This window comes from Magallana gigas, chromosome 7 (genome assembly GCF_963853765.1).
Source record: "Magallana gigas chromosome 7, xbMagGiga1.1, whole genome shotgun sequence".
Lineage (NCBI taxonomy): Eukaryota > Metazoa > Mollusca > Bivalvia > Ostreida > Ostreidae > Magallana > Magallana gigas.
The window spans coordinates 53193565-53212011 of record NC_088859.1 but is presented as its reverse complement, the minus strand read 5'-3'; the positions used below and the strand labels follow the sequence as shown (position 1 = coordinate 53212011).

General features: G+C 36.0%; 1 protein-coding gene across 5 annotated transcripts in view; it reads left to right on the top strand.

Annotated features, from left to right (window-relative positions):
* The window catches only part of LOC105341235 (solute carrier family 4 member 11), a 33456-nt gene extending 15579 nt beyond the window's left edge, over positions 1 to 17877 (top strand). For 4 of the 5 annotated variants that reach the window (XM_066066627.1, XM_066066626.1, XM_066066630.1 and 1 more), the window contains 19 exons: positions 2162 to 2227; positions 2594 to 2620; positions 2754 to 2791; positions 3129 to 3339; positions 5446 to 5530; positions 5633 to 5756; positions 5943 to 6155; positions 6873 to 6960; positions 8461 to 8583; positions 8747 to 8860; positions 9385 to 9517; positions 10116 to 10189; positions 11105 to 11396; positions 11803 to 11909; positions 13532 to 13700; positions 13917 to 14090; positions 14528 to 14723; positions 15811 to 15980; positions 17054 to 17877. In XM_066066627.1, the coding sequence (XP_065922699.1) occupies positions 2162 to 2227; positions 2594 to 2620; positions 2754 to 2791; positions 3129 to 3339; positions 5446 to 5530; positions 5633 to 5756; positions 5943 to 6155; positions 6873 to 6960; positions 8461 to 8583; positions 8747 to 8860; positions 9385 to 9517; positions 10116 to 10189; positions 11105 to 11396; positions 11803 to 11909; positions 13532 to 13700; positions 13917 to 14090; positions 14528 to 14723; positions 15811 to 15980; positions 17054 to 17120 (2471 nt within the window). In that variant the 3' untranslated portion in view covers positions 17121 to 17877. The remainder of the gene's footprint in view (positions 1 to 2161; positions 2228 to 2593; positions 2621 to 2753; positions 2792 to 3128; positions 3340 to 5445; positions 5531 to 5632; positions 5757 to 5942; positions 6156 to 6872; positions 6961 to 8460; positions 8584 to 8746; positions 8861 to 9384; positions 9518 to 10115; positions 10190 to 11104; positions 11397 to 11802; positions 11910 to 13531; positions 13701 to 13916; positions 14091 to 14527; positions 14724 to 15810; positions 15981 to 17053) is intronic. The other variant, XM_066066629.1, reaches the window with a different exon arrangement.
* Positions 17878 to 18447: the final 570 nt, after the last annotated feature.

Sequence of the window (18447 nt, the reverse complement as noted above, 5' to 3'; positions counted from 1 at the left end):
TTATATTGATTAAGATCAAACAGAAATTTTGAGCTTTTATGACATGTCACTCAGTTGACCCTAGAGGTTTTCTGTAAGGTTGTGCATGTGAAATAAGTGCTTTTTTGGTGATGTGGTTGGAAAGCCTTTAATCCTGAGCTGACTGATCTCTGAGATTGTAATTGCGGTGTGAAGTCTAGCCTGGTAGTTATGCAGATTAGCACTCCCACACAGGATATATATTGGTTCCTGCCTCTGGTCTTTGCCATAGTAGCCAGCAGTCATAACTTACACGACCTCATCATAGCTGCTAAATGCTTCTGATTGTGAAACAATTACATGGGTCTAATGGACAAAGTTGTCACACAGGCTAACACTGAAATTAAGTCACAGTCAATGCTATGCTGGCTGTAAGGCCCTCGGTGCTTTGTTATCAATCTTGTCCCACACAGTCCCCTAGGACAAATGAAGGGTTCATTTCTCACTCCATTCATAATCTTTGAACTTCATTCATAAACTGTTGATAAACTGTAGACCGTTTCTCTAATGATTGTATACAAGACTCCTCTGGTACTGACAATTATCAATGTACAAATCATCTTTTATGTAGAAGTTCTCTAATTATTGTCTGTAAACAAGTCTAAAATTGATCTTTATACAAGTCACCCTGTTACAGACCATTTCTTTGATATTGATCTATGTACATTGTACAAGTCACCCTGTTACAGACCATTTCTTTGATATTGATCTATGTACATTGTACAAGTCACCCTGTTACAGACCATTTCTTTAATATTGATCTATGTACATTGTACATTAGTCACACTGTTACAGACCATTTCTTTATTATTGATCTATGTACATTGTACAAGTCACACTGTTACAGACAAGTTCTTTTCACAATAATCAATGTACCGGTACATGTCACTCTGTTGCAGACAAGGTATCTAATAACTAACAATGCACAAGTTCAGACAAGTTATCTTAACAATGACAAATCAATATGTTACATACAAGTTGTTAAAGTCACTCTGTTAAGTTCTCTTACAATGATCCATGTACAAATCATTCTGTTACAGACAAGTTCTCTACCAATGATAAATGTACAAGTCATTCTGTTACAGATAAGTTCTCTACCAATGATCAATGTACAAATCACTCTGTTACAGACAAGTTCTCTACCACTGATCAATGTACAAGTTACTCTGTTACAGACAAGTTCTTCTTTAATGTACAAGTCATGCTGTTACAGACAAGTTCTCTACCAATGGTCAATGTACTAGTCATTCTGTTACAGACAAGTTCTCTACTAATGATTAATGTACAAGTCATTCTGTTACAGATAAGTTCTCTACCAGTGAACAATGTACAAGTCACTCTGTTACAGACAAGTTCTCTACCAATGATCAATGTACAAGTTATTCTGTCACAGACAAGTTCTCTACTAATGATAAATGTACAAGTCATTCTGTTACAGACAAGTTCTGTACCGATGGTCAATGTACAAGTCATTCTGTTACAGACAAGTTCTCTAACAATGGTCAATGTACTAGTCATTCTATTACAGACAAGTTCCCTACTAATGATTAATATACAAACCATTCTGTTACAGACAAGTTCTCTAGCGATGATCAATGTACAAGTCATTCTGTTACAGACATGTTCTCTACCAATGATCAATGTACAAGTCATTCTGTTACAGACAAGTTCTCTAGCAATGATCAATGTACAAGACAATCTGTTCATACAAGTTATTGAACAATTTACAATGCACAAGTTTGGCAAATTCTCTAACAATGATCAAATTGTAAAAATTACTCTGCTAAGTTCTCCAATAATGATCAAATTGTGCAAGGCATGATTTCCATACAAGATATTTAACAATTATCAACGTACAAGAAACCCTGTGATAGACCTAGTCTTTCGGCACACAATTGTGAATGCAGCATGAATAATATATAATGAAATGGATGCCTTCATTTGTGCAATTCCTCATTAAATACCTCTTCAAGAAAGGTTACAGAATTTACTGATTTTGTTTCAGTTTAGTTCATCAACAACTTGTGTAGTTTCTTCAAATCATTTAGTTATTTTGTTATCTTTATTCAGATGTTTATTTTTCATATAATGTGAGTTTCCAATGAACTTGAATTATGAGTTTTAACTGCTATAACTTGCACAGGGCTGCTGAAAGGTATCTTAAAGAACCGATTAGAGACGGTAGAGAGCAATGACCTTTACAGACAAGGTAACTTTGGGGAGGTTCACCCCCGGACTGGTTTGGACTTGGCTCTCTTTTTTTACTTTGTGTGTTGAGCATTTCTTAACTTTGTTTACATGGTTTTTTTTTTTATTTTTTTTTTTGATCTTATTTAAGGTGATTTAGATTGCCTGAATTGGTTTTTTTATTAGTTACTTTTTCATGTTTCGATTTGCTAGAAACTTTTTTTTTCCTTTAAAAAAAATCTTAAAGTGCAAGTATAAAAGATGCAATATAATGACATGTAATTAAGCAAAAGTTTTTTATTGTGTGATTAGAACAAAACAAGTTTTAGGAAACGTTAATCATTGATGATTCTTATTTATTTGTCTTTTTTATTTCATTTGGACCCAGAGCGGAGAAGAAGACATTCCTCTGCAGGTAGAAATAAGTTTGTTAAAATGCCTGACTGTTATTGATTGATTTGAACTAATAGAATTTTAAAATGAATACAGTTTATAGTCAGACTTTCAATAGTATTGTGACTATTCCTCCTTCATTTTATCACTCACAGATGAGGATGACTTTGCTTTGCTTCATGGAAGATTTGAGGTAAGTTATGAAAGTATGATTTACTGTAAAGTCCAAAATGTTGAGTTATAATTACATTTAAGAGTTGTTCAGAGGAATTTAATTTTCAAAGTTTTTAACCCTAAACTTTGAGTAAAAAAGCATGATTTTTCACATATAAATATCAACAGATTTTTACTTTTTGAATATATTGATTAAAAAGTTTTTGTTCAGAAACTTTTTTCTGTAAAGCAAATTAATCTGCTGGCTTTAACAGGCTAAGAATATATTCATGTTGGTACACCTGTGTTATACATGTCTGCATTGTAAATACCCTACTTGTACCCACCTCTGATAAAGCCTGTCTATTTTTGAGCAGAAGGTGCCTCTGAAGGACTTCCACGCTGAGATCCGAGCCTTCAAGGACGTGGAGGATTTCCTGAGCCGGACTCTGCTGATGCTGGACCTACAGAAGACTGGCCTCACCCAAATCATTGAGGCCATGGTCCAGAAACTACTGGAGAAGAAGGAGGTGTCTGCCCAGACCTCTCTGGAGGAGGCCCGCCATGCCATCTTCACCCAGGATTCCGGTCAGAACCACCCCACAGACTGCAGGGGACAACTTTTATACAATCTACAACTCTCAACTCCTTCCTTAACAAAGCCCTACTTTTATTTAGAAACCTACAAAATGCGAGGAGATCACAGACTCTATACACAGTTCTAATGATTGTAACTGCCACCTGAAATGTTCCCTCCACAATTGGCGCATGAGCACTTTACAACACTTTGCAATCAGAATATTTTGGCTTCGCACGAGCTATAGCACACGTTGCACAAGCTCTCGCATTCGTTGCATTTTTGTGGTCGCATCAAGTCTCCACAAAATAGTGGACATGTACACTATTCAATCGCGACTAAAAGTGACTCAAATCATTGCAATTTATTGCATAAACATTAGTACTAACGTCCCACAACGTTTTGTGTACTCGCAAGAGCGATGCACAATTTTTAAAGATCATAAGATAAATTGCAGCTGTTTTTGTGTGTGTTGTGCGACCATGAGACTGTTGCTCAAAGTATCTCATGTAATCTTACAACGTACAGGTGAATCTCGATAACTCGAACTTCTGGGGACCATGATTAAACTTCGAGAGATCAAGAGTTCGAGAGATCGAAAGTTTTAAAAAATCCGGAAATTTTTGTTCAGGTCATTTGGTTCTAAAATTATAGTAGCCGGAAATTTGTATTTATAACATGGAAGGATAGTCTGACGTGATTTCAGTCGTATTCTCTGCTACATTACTTCAATTTAAACAATACAGAACTTACTTGTGTGGTTATGAAGTGTATTTTTTCACGTTAAAAAACTTTTAGGCATATTATGTTTTCTTAATCATTACGTTAGAATATTTTAAATAAAGAGCATTTACCCTAACATTCACAAGTTATTGAAATTAATAGATCACTTACAAATTACTTATCTACCCTTTGAAGGAAGCAATGGGTAGTGTCACTTACGTAATCAACCAATTAACACTACCACGCTAGCCCCCAGGACGTCACTCAACCGTCCAGGTAAGGTCCACGCGGAGCTATAATTATACGCTTGATCGGCCGCGTGTGTACACAGCAATCACTTCGAGTTATCAAGAGTGAAAAAGAATGAAATATGTATAACGGGACCCAGGTTTTACTTCGAGAGATCAAGAACTTCGAGAGATCGGAGTTCGAGAGATCAAGAGTAAATTTGCTTAGTTATATAGAGAAAAAATTGGGACCGTGAGTTCACTTCGAGAGATAAAGAACTTCGAGAGATCGAAGTTCGAGCCATCAAGTGTCACCTGTATTACTATCATTGCAAGATTTAACAGTTGCGGTTTCCATGCTTTGCCACTAGTATATATTGGATACAGAGTATTTTCCCTCCATGATATTTTCGCTTCTCCTTACGGTTTTGTCTCGTCCTGAATTCGCTCCAACAATGTTGTGGTAAAAGAGAGATAATATAAGACATTGGAAGTCGCCAAGTCTCAATCCACTAACTGAAAAAAAAAGAACAAAATGAGCGAAATTGAAACCGGTGCAAACAGTTTCTTTAAACAGTATACACTGTATAGACATAGATTATCTGTTTCAGACCACAATTGACCTTGATTTTGGCTGCTGCTTTTGTCATCTTGGGCGGTATCTTTTCTTGCATTCAACTATTTCTATTGAAGAGCATCGGATTCAGGCAGTAAATATACCCCATCTGACTCGTACGAGCATTCATACAATGAAATGCATAATTGGTAGAGCGCCGCTCGCCCTATTGCATTGGTGCACGTTAAATCGTCTGATAATCTGGTCTTTCGTGCGAGCCTTTCGTATTATCTTACAACACTCGCTTTCATTGTACAACAGTCGCATATAGAGGCAAGATTCAATGTTTTTACCTTGCGCAACGGTTGCTCTGAATCGTGCAAGTACCATACGAGTACTTTTTCATATGCGATTATTTTGGCAAGTTTATGAACCATATCTTATTTTTTTTGGACGCACAAATATTTTTGCTTTTGCTCATGCGCCAATTGTGAAAGGGGCTTTACAATTTGTTTTGACAAATGATCCCCAATTACCAACAATTGTTAACAATTAACTCTGTCATTGTAATATGCACCATTTTAATATAACACACTTTGCTCCCATTTCAGTCCACACACTGAGTAAGACGATTCAGGGCACGATGACCAGTGAAGTCAGCGGGTTTGATTTTGATCAGAACTGGATCTGTGTCATGTAAGGGAGACTCTCTGATGCTATTGGTCTGGATTATAATAAACTCTGAAGCTTTAAATAATAGAACCACATACAGTAATCAATTTCCTCTGTCTTTTTTAGGTGTGATATTCCAACAGTAACAAAGCGACATGTGGTGATTGCTCGGTTACACAGCCCGGCTAACCTGGGCAGTAACAGTCACGAAGTTCAGTTTGTTATCCTTGTAATGGCCCCTGTCAGAGAGGTGAGTGCTAAAAGTTTATTAATTGGGGTGGAGGACAATATTTCAGTTCTGATTTTGTATATCTATATTAAAAAGTGATTTAAACCTCATATGATTGATTGTTAGTAGTTGAGTGGATTTATATTTCTTATGAATTATATCAGCTATCAAAATACCAGTACGTTATTTTTTCTCTGGCACATACAGAAAAGTACCAAGTCCTCTCTGGAGACCGCCCGAACGTTTGCGACTCTTTTCTTGGACATTGACTTTCGTCACCAGCTGCTGTTAGCAGAGTCCGAGTACGAATTTAAACAGCTCCTCCACACGAGGACCAAGCTCCTCATTGAAGAACAGGGACTCCCGGAGAACCGAAAGTCGCACCTTGTCCTCTCTGCCTTTGAACAGGAGGAGCAGGAGGTAATTTGTGTATAGTCAGATTATAGAAGTATGGCTTTAACAGTCAATCTGTGAATCCATTTATCACTGTAATAAAGTGAACAGGAAGAAAATGCTGAACTTATTTTTGTGTTTTTACATTGGTTTGTAAACATTAATAATATCAGAGCAGCTTTTCTTCACAGCATATTACATGTATATTTTATTGTGCAATAATGGATGTGAAACTGTTTACATATATACTTGTATAGAGAATTGCTTTGCTGTGTGTGTTGTGTATGAGTGTACAAGAGTGGTTCTTGGCAGTATGAAATGTACCCTCTGTTGGCAATATGTGTTGTGTAAAAATGGCAGTTGTGGTAAGTATAGAATGTACGCCTCGCTCTGTGAGTTGTGTTTGAGTGTAAGAGTGGCTGTTCATGGCCAGTATAGAAAGTAGTCTGTTTGCTCTGTGAGTTTGTTTGAGTGTACAGCCTTGGCCTGTATGATATGTACGCTTTGCTCCCTGAGTTGTGTTTGAGTGTAAAAATGGCCATGCTTGGTCAGTGTAGAATGTAGTCGCTTTGCTCTCTGAGTTGTGCATGAGTGTAGGAGTAGCCCTGGCCTGAAAAAGTAGGAAATGTGGCTTGCTCTGTGGGTTGTTTTTTATTGTAAGAGTGGCCTTGGCCATATGAAATGTACTCTTTGCTCTGTGAGCTGTGTATAAGTACATTAAGTGTGGTTTTGTCTGTGTTGTAGGGTGGGAAGGCTAGATGTCCTCTTGGACAGGGTTTGATCCGTGACCTCAAGCGACGACTACCTCACTATGTGTCTGACTTCAGGGATGGTGAGTACAACGTCATTCCTTATCCTCTCGGTGATGTACTAATATAAGTACAAGGTCATTCCTTATCCTCTCTGTGATGTACCAATATAAGTACAAGGTTATTCCTTATCCTCTCTGTGATGTAACCAATATTAGTACAAGGTCATTCCTTATACTCTCTGTGATGTACCAATATAAGTACAAGGTCATTCCTTATGCTCTCTGTGATGTACCAATATAAGTACAAGGTCATTCCTTATACTCTCTGTGATGTACCAATATTAGTACAAGGTCATTCCTTAGGCTCTCTGTGATGTACCAATATAAGTACAAGGTCATTCCTTATCCTCTCTGTGATGTACCAATATAAGTACAAGGTAATTCCTTATCCTCTCTGTGATGTACCAATATAAGTACAAGGTCATTCCTTATCCTCTCTGTGATGTAACCAATATAAGTACAAGGTAATTCCTTATCCTCTCTGTGATGTACCAATATTAGTACAAGGTCATTCCTTATACTCTCTGTGATGTAACCAATATAAGTACAAGGTCATTCCTTATACTCTCTGTGATGTATCAATATTAGTACAAGGTCATTCCTTATACTCTCTGTGATGTATCAATATTAGTACAAGGTCATTCCTTATCCTCTCTGTGATGTACCAATATTAGTACAAGGTCATTCCTTATACTCTCTGTGATGTACCAATATAAGTACAAGGTCATTCCTTATCCTCTCTGTGATGTACCAATATTAGTACAAGGTCATTCCTTATACTCTCTGTGATGTAACCAATATAAGTACAAGGTCATTCCTTATCCTCTCTGTGATGTACCAATATAAGTACAAGGTCATTCCTTATACTCTCTGTGATGTACCAATATTAGTACAAGGTCATTCCTTAGGCTCTCTGTGATGTACCAATATAAGTACAAGGTCATTCCTTATACTCTCTGTGATGTATCAATATAAGTACAAGGTCATTCCTTATCCTCTCTGTGATGTACCAATATAAGTACAAGGTCATTCCTTATCCTCTCTGTGATGTACCAATATTAGTACAAGGTCATTCCTTATGCTCTCTGTGATGTACCGATATAAGTACAAGGTGCAACGAAGATGAGAGCTCGTGCAACGTATATGATAGCTCTTGCAAAGCCAAAAAATTTTGATCTCAAAGTGTTGTAAAGTGCTCGTGCGCCAATTGTAAAAGGGGCTTTATACTCCCTGTGATTTATCAATAAACAGTCTAGAGCCCTCATACTGTAGATTTCTAATAATACGTGAGGAAATAATATCAGCGTAAAATCACGAGTGGAATATCTTGTGTATTTTAAAATCAGACATACCTAAATTACATGAAACTTTGATAAAAATTTGGCGTGCACGATTTTATGTTCTCGCAGTTTGATGGAAAACGGCTGAATCGCATAATTAAGTACTCTCGTAAAATAAGGAATCTACAATATCACGTCATTGTGTTGCAAGGTTTGTTCTGATCACGTCACTGTCTTGCAGGGTTTGTGGGCAACAAAACAATACACAAGGTGACCTCCACGACATTCTTTCTGTACTTTGCCTGCGTTCTGCCAAACATTGCCTTTGGGATGCTGAATGACAACAACACTGCGGGTGTCATAGGTAATACCCATCCTTATTACACCAATCTCTGACTCTATTTGTTTTGTTAAATCCATTACAAATGTATAATGAGGACATCGATATTTAAAATGATGCTTTAAGTAAATGTATACACTACAGAGTCATTGAGTTGTTTCAGCTGGATGACTGAATTTTTTTTCAGATGTGCAGAAGGTGTTGTTTTCGCAGTGTGTGGGAGGGCTGCTGTTTGCTATTTTTGGGGGTCAGCCTCTGATTGTGTTATTGACTACTGCACCACTGGCTCTCTACACCAAAAGTAGGTCAATTATGATGACTAAAAACTAATCGTGTAATGAGATACATGTATGATGAGATATAAAATATATTTAATTTCTTGTGTATTTAAACAGAAGCCAATTGGTATTGATTACATTTTTAGCTACCTACATATTGATTACACAGATAAATTACATTTCAAGTTATCTACAATAAATTACATCTCCAGTTATATTGAATACATTTCTATTTATCTTCATTTTGATCACATCTCCAGTGATCTAGATATTGATTACATTTCCAGTTATCTAAAAACTAATTGCAGTTCCTGTTAGGCACAAATTACATTTCCAATAATTAATGCACAATTTATCTACAAATTGATTACATTTTAGTTATGTACATATTGATTGCGCATGCACAAATGAATTACATTCTATTTTTTAAGTTTTCTACAAATTAATTACATTTTCAGTTATCTTAATATTGATTACATTTCTAGTTATCTTGTTCTAGTTACATTGTTCACATCTTCAGTTATTTACAATTTGATTACATTTTCAGTTATCTACAGCATCTGTGAGGACTTTGACTTGAACTTCAATGCTATGTTTGCCTGCACTGGGTTGTGGAATGCCTTCTTTCTGCTGATCTTTGTTTTTTTCAACACAAGTAAACTCATGAAATATTCCTCCAGGTAAGGATTGAAATAGGATTGTTACAAGTAAATTTTCCCTCACTGAGAGGTAAATTAAGATTTATTGCTACCAATACAAGTAGTATTCCTCAAGGTAGAGATTCAGTTATGATCAGTCCTTTTTGTCAATCAGTACTTTCACATAGACAAATTAATGCAGCATTTCAATTAATACAGAAACATTTAGCCTCCTGGGACTTAATTATTCCAATTCGATCAAGCCTTTGATAGATGCAGGTTGAAACAATGGTGACTGAAATAACCCCAGTGCTGTAGATTCCTAATTAAATGCACAGAGTAATATCTGCATATTAAACCTTGACATGCATCCCTCTCGGATTTTAAAATCTTTTATTTTTCTGAAGGTTAAAATTGTGACCTTTTTTAAATTAAAATTAAAGCTCAGTGTGTTCTCTATTTCTTATTTCCCAAAGTTGATATAAAATGGCAGAATTGCATAAAATAATGATGAAATCATGATTCTTTAAAGAAGTCACAGCAAACATTAATATGCATTCCCTAGTTCTAGTCACTTTTTAAATAACTTAAAGATAACATTAAAATAATAACACATTCTCCTTTTCTCGTTAATTTCCAGGTCCACAGAGGAAGTCTTCTCATTGTTCATCACTTTCGCTTTTTCTGCAGATGCCATCAAAGACACTATTAAAGGTAAATAGTTATACCTGTGCATTATGTTGGTTATTGAGAATCACAAAGGTAAAAACAAAAAAGAATTTCTTGTCTTGTATCTAAGTGAATTAAATTATTACCCTTACATATTCATGCTCAAAGAAAAATGCCATTTGTTATATGTCATGGAAAATTCAATCTTTAAATGTTACACCTCATAAGGCATATATAGAACAATTTAAAAAAAAACTACTAACAACTTGATTGCATAGAAATTAATGCATGTATCAGGGGTTATATCTGACTAAACTGAGGATGGCAATTTCTAATTAACTGGTTAACTGGTGACTCGGTGAAGGCAATGGTAAATATCAGTAATACATGCATATGAAATACATTAATGAATAATACTAAAATCGCTGTTGAGTACCGTTACAATCATTTTTATCATTGTTTCTTTTTTACCATTAATTTGTGAAGCAGCAAATGCTTTTGTGTACATTGGACACATACATGTATATATGATTACAAACAATTGAGGATCTAGAATTTTCCATCGGCAAGCTTAAATGGACCTAGCTTTGCTGATCACCTTTTACTTGACAGGGAAATTATTTACCCTCTATTTGCTTGTTTTCTTTTGAATTAATAGATTGTTTACTCAGATTTTTTGGGTTTTTTAGATTGTTTCGTGAATATTCAAATTGATAAAAAGAATTTTCATATTATATTATCACATTTATTACAACATAATATTCCTGTTGTGCATTCAGTGGCATAATTGATAGTAAATTGATGGGAAAAAAATAATGATATGCAAATTTGTATATTTTAATAAAAGTAACCAGTTAATTGGTCAAAGCAAATTGCAATTAACCAATTAGCAAATCTGCAATACTGAATAGATTGCCATCCCTACTTTAAATCAATAACAAATAGTTTTATGCTTTGTAGATTTTAACAAAAATTATAACACAGATGTCTGTCATGGTGTTACTCACAGTAATTCAACCAATCAAAATGCTTCCTTCCCTACAAACTCTTCCCTAACAACCGTCAGTGCCATGACGACGGCTAGCACTGTGACAACCGTTTCCATGGTGAATGTCACTAACAGTAGCATGTTGGCGGCTCCATCTGGTGGTGGGGGCATTGAGGAGTGCCTGAGGGAGAACAGTATCTTGTTTCTTCTGTTGATGCTGGGCACTGTGTGGCTGGGAATCACGCTTTTTAACTTTACTAAAACGTATGTTCACTAACAACAGACATAATAATCATATATAGTCATCTCAAGTTACTTATGCTCATATTACTGCAATACTTAGAATAATTTGGGGGTTTTATTTCAAGGTTGTTTTTTTTTATATTGAAATGTGACTAAATTGCAAAATAAGATTTCACAGACGGTAAGAGTCATCTCATTAATACAATCCCAATTGTCCTTCATAGAAAGTGACTGAGGTCTTGTTCATGTAGAATTAATTGATAAGACATTTTTTAGCTGCATTCTTAAATCCACTGGAAAATGAAAGGAAAATATTTAAAAGGAAAAACCTCTAAAAAAAATTGTTCTTGTTAAGGAAAATTATTCAATCCCTGAAGTATTCAAAACTATCAAAGAGTTAAGGGAAATCTACTGTTTGTCACTTCAGTCCCTTTCTGAATGCTGGAAAGCGAGAGATGTTAGCTGACTATGCATTACCTGTAGCAGTCCTTGTCATGAGCTTCTTTGGTTCCTATGTGTTCAGAGAAGTCCACAGTAAGTATCTGTGTGGATCAGAGAAGTCCACAGTAAGTATCTGTGTGGATCAGAGAAGTCCACAGTAAGTATCTTTGTGGATCAGAGAACTCCACAGTATGTATCTGTGTGGATCAGAGAAGTCTACAGTAAGTATCTGTGTGGATCAGAGAAGTCCACAGTAAGTATCTGTGTGGATCAGAGAAGTCTAAGTATCTGTGTGGATCAGAGAAGTCCACAGTAAGTATCTGTATGGATCAGAGAAGTCTACAGTATGTATCTGTGTGGATCAGCGAAGTCCACAGTATGTATCTGTGTGGATCAGAGAAGTCCACAGTAAGTATCTGTGTGGATCAGAGAAGTCTAAGTATCTGTGTGGATCAGAGAAGTCTACAGTATGTATCTGTGTGGATCAGAAAAGTATACAGTATGTATCTGTGTGGATCAGAGAAGTCCACAGTAAGTATCTGTATGGATCAGAGAAGTCCACAGTATGTATCTGTGTAGATAAGAGAAGTCTATAGTAGGTATCTGTGTCTTCTGAAAAATCTACAGAAAGTATTTTTGTGCACATGGTTCAGAAAAATCCACAAAAGTATCTGTATTGTCAAGATTGAGAAGTCCATAGTGTGTATCTGTGTGGTTTAGAGAAGTCTGCATCATGTATCTGTGTGGTGTACAGAAGTGTAAGTATCTGTGTAGTTTTGGAAGTTCACAGAAGTATCTGTGTCTTCTGAAAAGTCTACAGTATGTATCTATATAGATTATAGAAGTCCATAGTACTAATAAATACTGTGGGTCCAGGGAAGTACAAACTTTGTATCTGAGTTTAAAGAAGTCCATAGTATATGTGGTTCAAAAGAGTCCATAGTATGTGTCTGTGTGGTTCAAAAGAGTCCATAGTATGTACCTGTGTGGTTCAAAAGAGTCCATAGTATGTATCTGTGTGGTTCAAAAGAGTCCATAGTATGTATCTGTGTGGTTCAAAAGAGTCCATAGTATGTACCTGTGTGGTTCAAAAGAGTCCATAGTATGTATCTGTGTGGTTCAAAAGAGTCCATAGTATGTACCTGTGTGGTTCAAAAGAGTCCATAGTATGTATCTGTGTGGTTCAGAGAAGTAAACAGTATGTATCTATGTGGTCTAGAGAAGTCCACAGTAAATGCTGTGTGGTTCAGGGAAATCCTTATATACTAGTATATATTATTATGTATCTGAATGGTCTAGAGAAGTGTATGTTTCTGTGTGGTCTAGAGAAGTCCACAAAAGTATCTGTACAGTCTAGAGAAGTCCACAGTAGGTATCTGTTTTATCTACAGAAGAAGTAAAAATATGTATAAGAATGGTCCAGAGAAGTCCATAGACTGATAGTAAGTATCTGTTGTTCAGAAAAGTTCAAAGTATGTATCTTCTGGTTTGTGCTTACAGAGAAGTCCACAGTATGTATCTGTGTGCTACGGAGAAGTCCATAGTATGTATCTTTAGAGAAGTCCTTAGCAAGTATTGATGTGATTCAGAGATATGTCAGTACTAGGCTAAGTGTAAATCTTTGTTGTTCAGATAAAAGTCCGTAGTATGTACCTGTAAGTACAAAGCCTGCCTGTGATAAGATGATTGAGAGGGTTTACAAACTATTATTGTAGTGAAGCCGTTTAAGTACAAGGCCCGTGAACAGATGTTTGAGCTGGCCCCCCTCCACCTCCTACCTGTGGGGGCAGTATTTGCCGCCGCTGGGCTGGGCTTCAGTCTGTCCCTTCTGTTCTTCATGGACCAGAACATCTCCAGTGCCCTGGTGAACGCCCCCTCTAATAAGTAAGCAATTTACTTGTTACTCAGTTTAGCGCTATCTATTGTTTTACACAATTCTATATTAGATTCAACTTTTTAAGAAAGTAAACATTTGTAAGATTTCAATCAGACTGAAGAAAGGTGCTGCCTAGTAGTACCACTGGGACCTGTTTGTGGTGATTTATATAGCCAAGGTTTAAATACCAATGTTTAAGTAAACATTTGTATGATTTTCACCAGATTAAAGAAGGGAGCCGCCTACCACTGGGATTTGTTCGTGGTGGCTGTCATCAATGCCTTCCTGTCAATCTTCACTATGCCATGGGTGCATGCAGCCCTCCCCCACTCCCCACTTCATGTCAGAGCTCTCGCTGACCTTGAGGACCGGGTGGATCAAGGACATGTACACCAAATGTAGGTCATCAACCACCCAACAAGCGGATCGAGTTTTTTCATTTTAAGTTAGCATCTGCTCCAGAATGAATTGCTTAGTATCAATCTTGCAATCACTGTGAAATCTCACATAAATATTAAATGACAAAATTGAATGCCTCAGAGTATTTATGTTTTGGCGATTTTAAGATGTTGACTTATTTTTTCCTGATCTTGGCATGAATCTCTTAAATCACTGTAAATGTAGAGAATGTTGAGAACAGGTGCATCCAGAAAAATACTAGTAAAAAATCCAAGCGACTTGTTAATTTCCACCAAATATCTTACATGCCAAACATAATGGGTTTACTACCTCTCTATTGATATGAATATTTAAGATCTTTTAAGCACTGTCAGAATTACTATAAGCCTAAACAGGACTACAGTTATTAAACAAGTCGGTTGTGTTTCTCTGACAGAGTTGTCCATGTGCGTGAGACGCGGGTGACAGGAATCATCTCGCATGTGATGATTGGTCTGTCCATGTTGATGCTGCCCTATCCCCTGGCCTACATACCTCGCCCCGTGCTGGACGGCCTCTTTATCTACGTCGCCATCACAGCACTCTACGGCAACCAACTGTTTGACCGCATTCTTCTTTTCTTTACGGAACAGGTAAGTCAGTTGAATGGTTATAACTATTATCATTATACATGTATATAGATTATTACATGGCATTTTTGTTCACATCCTATATTAGTCCAGTATCGCTGTATATATCAGTCAAAGAGCCATTAGGCCAGTGACCAAGGGTTAATGTAGAATGCGATATAAAAAATGCCATGTCATGATTTTAAAACATATTTATAGAAAATACCAAAGAAACAATACAAAAACATCTTATGATAAATAATTATTGTTGTCAATGAATTGCTCTGTGTCTTTGAATTTTCCATGTCAGTTTATGCCAGCTGATGTCGATGTTATTAATTGACTTATACTTGGGCATTAATTGCAATTGAACAAATTTAAATTATTCACTCAGTTAGAAACTCCAATGTTATTACATGGCATATGGTTTTACTTTGTGTAAGCTTTTTGACATATTGTTGATTCTTTAAAATTGTTTAGACTTTAGCCTCTTGACAATTCTTGACAACTTAAGCCTCATAAGGGGTATAAAGTTTGATGTAGGTTTATAACCCATATATGAACAGTTGTTTAAGTGTGATCATCTTCTCGAGAACTGCAATGCTCAATATGGGATATTAGTGTAAAATCAGATATTTTGTATATGACTCCGTTTATGTCTATTGTTGCTCAGGTGAGCGATGTGGCCCATGGGCCTCTTGTTTATTTAGTATTTAATGTATTTTTCAGTTATCCTATCCCCCCAATCACTACATAAGGCGGGTGATTCAGTAATTATATATTTAGTATTACATGTATTTTTTAGTCAGCCTATCCCCCAATTACTACATACGGCGGGTGATTCAGTAATTATATATTTAGTATATCATGTATTTTCCAGTTATCCTATCCCCCCAATCACTACATAAGGTGGGTGATTCAGTAATTATATATTTAGTATTACATGTATTTTTCAGTCAGCCTAACCCCCAATGCACTTCATACGGCGGGTGATTCAGTAATTATATATTTAGTATTACATGTATTTTTCAGTCAGCCTATCCTCCCAATCACTACATACAGTGGGTGACTCAGTAATTATAAATTTAATAGTATTACATGTATTTTTCAGTCAGCCTATCCCCCCAACCACTACATACGGCGGGTGCCCCAGAGGAAGATCCACCTGTTCACCACCCTACAGCTGATACAGCTGGTGGTGCTCTGTGTGTTTGGATTCTCTCCCATTCCTTACATGAAGATGGTCTTCCCTGTCCTCATAATGCTTCTGATGCCAATCAGGTCAGTGAATATCTCACCAAAATCTCAAACTAATCAGATCAGTGAATATCTCATCAAAATCCTAAACCAATCAGGTCAGTGAATATCTCACCAAAATCTCAAACCAATCAGGTCAGTGAATATCTCACCAAAATCTCAAACCAATCAGGTCAGTAAATATCTTACAAAAATTTCAAACCAATCAGGTCAGTCAATAGCTCACCAAAATCTCAAGCCAATCAGGTCAGTCAATAGCTCACCAAAATCTTAAACCAATCAGGTCAGTGAATATCTCACCAAAATCTCAAACCAATCAGGTCACTGAATAGCTCACCAAAATCTCAAACCAATCAGGTCAGTGAATATCTCACCAAAATCTCAAGCCAATTATGTCAGTGAATAGCTCATCAAAATCTCAAGCCAATCAGGTCAGTGAATATCTCACCAAAATCTCAAGCCAATAAGGTCAGTGAATATCTCACCAAAATCTCAAACCAACCAGGTCAGTGAATATCACACCAAAATCTCAAACCAATCAGGTCAGTGAATATCTCACCAAAATCTCAAGCCAATCATGTCAGTGAATAGTTCATCAAAATCTCAAGCCAATCAGGACGGTGAATATCTTACCAAAATCTCAAACCAATCAGGTCAGTAAATATCTCACCAAAATCTCAAGCCAATCAGATCACTGAATAGCTCACCAAAATCTCAAACCAATCAGGTCAGTGAATAGCTCATCAAAATCTCAAGCCAATCAGGTCAGTGAATATCTCACCAAAATCTCAAGCCAATCAGGTCACTGAATAGCTCACCAAAATTTCAAACCAATCAGGTCAGTGAATATCTCACCAAAATCTCAAACCAATCAGGTCAGTGAATATCTCACCAAAATTTCAAACCAATCAGGTCAGTGAATATCTCAGAAAAATCCTATTCAAATCAGGTCAGTTAATGGTTTGGAAAAAATTTCTGACCAATCAGGTCAGTTAAATATAGCTCAGAAAGAAATGACTATATTCATTAAAGTATATCAGAAAAAATCTACCTATTTATATAAATGACACTTAAAGTGTTGTCTAAAATTTTCACAGGCACAAAATCATCCCTAACTTCTTTGAGCCTAAATACCTGAAGGCATTGGATGGACATGCCCACTAGATGATGGACATGCCCACTAGAAGATGGTGGGGAGTGGAAGATCGAGGTTCGGCAGTAATGAGAAGTAGGCAGCTTTGTATGTTTTCATGATGAACTGAGACTGTATATGTGATACCAAAACACAGAGCATATAGGGCAACCAAGACTCTTACACAGTGGATCAGTCTGTAACATTCGCCAAATGAAAATGTTTCAGATTTTTTGTAGATTTTTTGTTGACTCAGTGTTTAGTATGGTATCTCCGTTAGTTTTTATATTCTGCCAACCTGGTTACAAGGCAACTCCATTTATTTTCATGTGTGGTATATATTTTGTTTTACTTCTTTGTTTATCCTTTTTATGTGTTTGATTTCTATCATCCAATGTCTCTATCCTACGTGTACGAAACAAACTGATAATTGACTTAAACTTCAAGGAGGAACCTTGTAACAAGATGAGGGTTTTATTTTTACATGTCACTGTTACATGTATTGATATCTGATTATTTATTGTTTGTTGTAAACATTGTTGATTTTGTTCCTTGATTTACATGGATCACTAGACTGTTGATAGATGGATGAATTGTAGTTTTTTATTGGGGACCGTCAGTTTACCCATGAAGACATCAGAGAGGTGAAAACGTCTGTTTTGTTCTCCATTTTAGTCCCATTACAAGGTGTTCATGTTAACTGTTAATTGTTGAAATTATTGAGCTTTTTACACTGAATCTGTGATTTTGAATTTTCCAAAATGATTAAATAAACATAGATTTGTAATACTGTCTATTTTGTTTTTATAATTATAAAAAAATTGGTTTTGTACAAACATGGATTTAGAGGATTGACTGATAAAGTCAGATTACTTGGGGCCTTTCAGCACTATGTATTACTTGCAAATTATAAGTTACTACAGACTCTTAATGTAACAGATTAATGGATAAGGTGGTTGAATTTGGGTCTAAAAATAACATGGTCATCTTTTTTAAGCAATGCTTTAATTGAAAAGGTCAAATTTACACTATTTTATGCAAGTATATATTTTCCAATTTTTTTCTGCGAAAAACATCATTGTATTTAACATTGCTTTAAATGTGACAGTTATTTTGACTTAAGATGAAGCCAAGTTAAGCCAATAAGTGATAAAACTAGACCAAACTTATAAACCAAACTGAGCTTTTGTATATGCAGATTATTTATCATTAATTTAAAAACATTTGACACATAACCTTTGTAAATCAGTCAGGAAGCATGTATGTACTTATCCACCACATTTTCTAAAACAACCAAAACTGCTCTTTTTGGATAAATGTGATGATGATAATGTGACTTTGATCCTGGTCAATGACCTC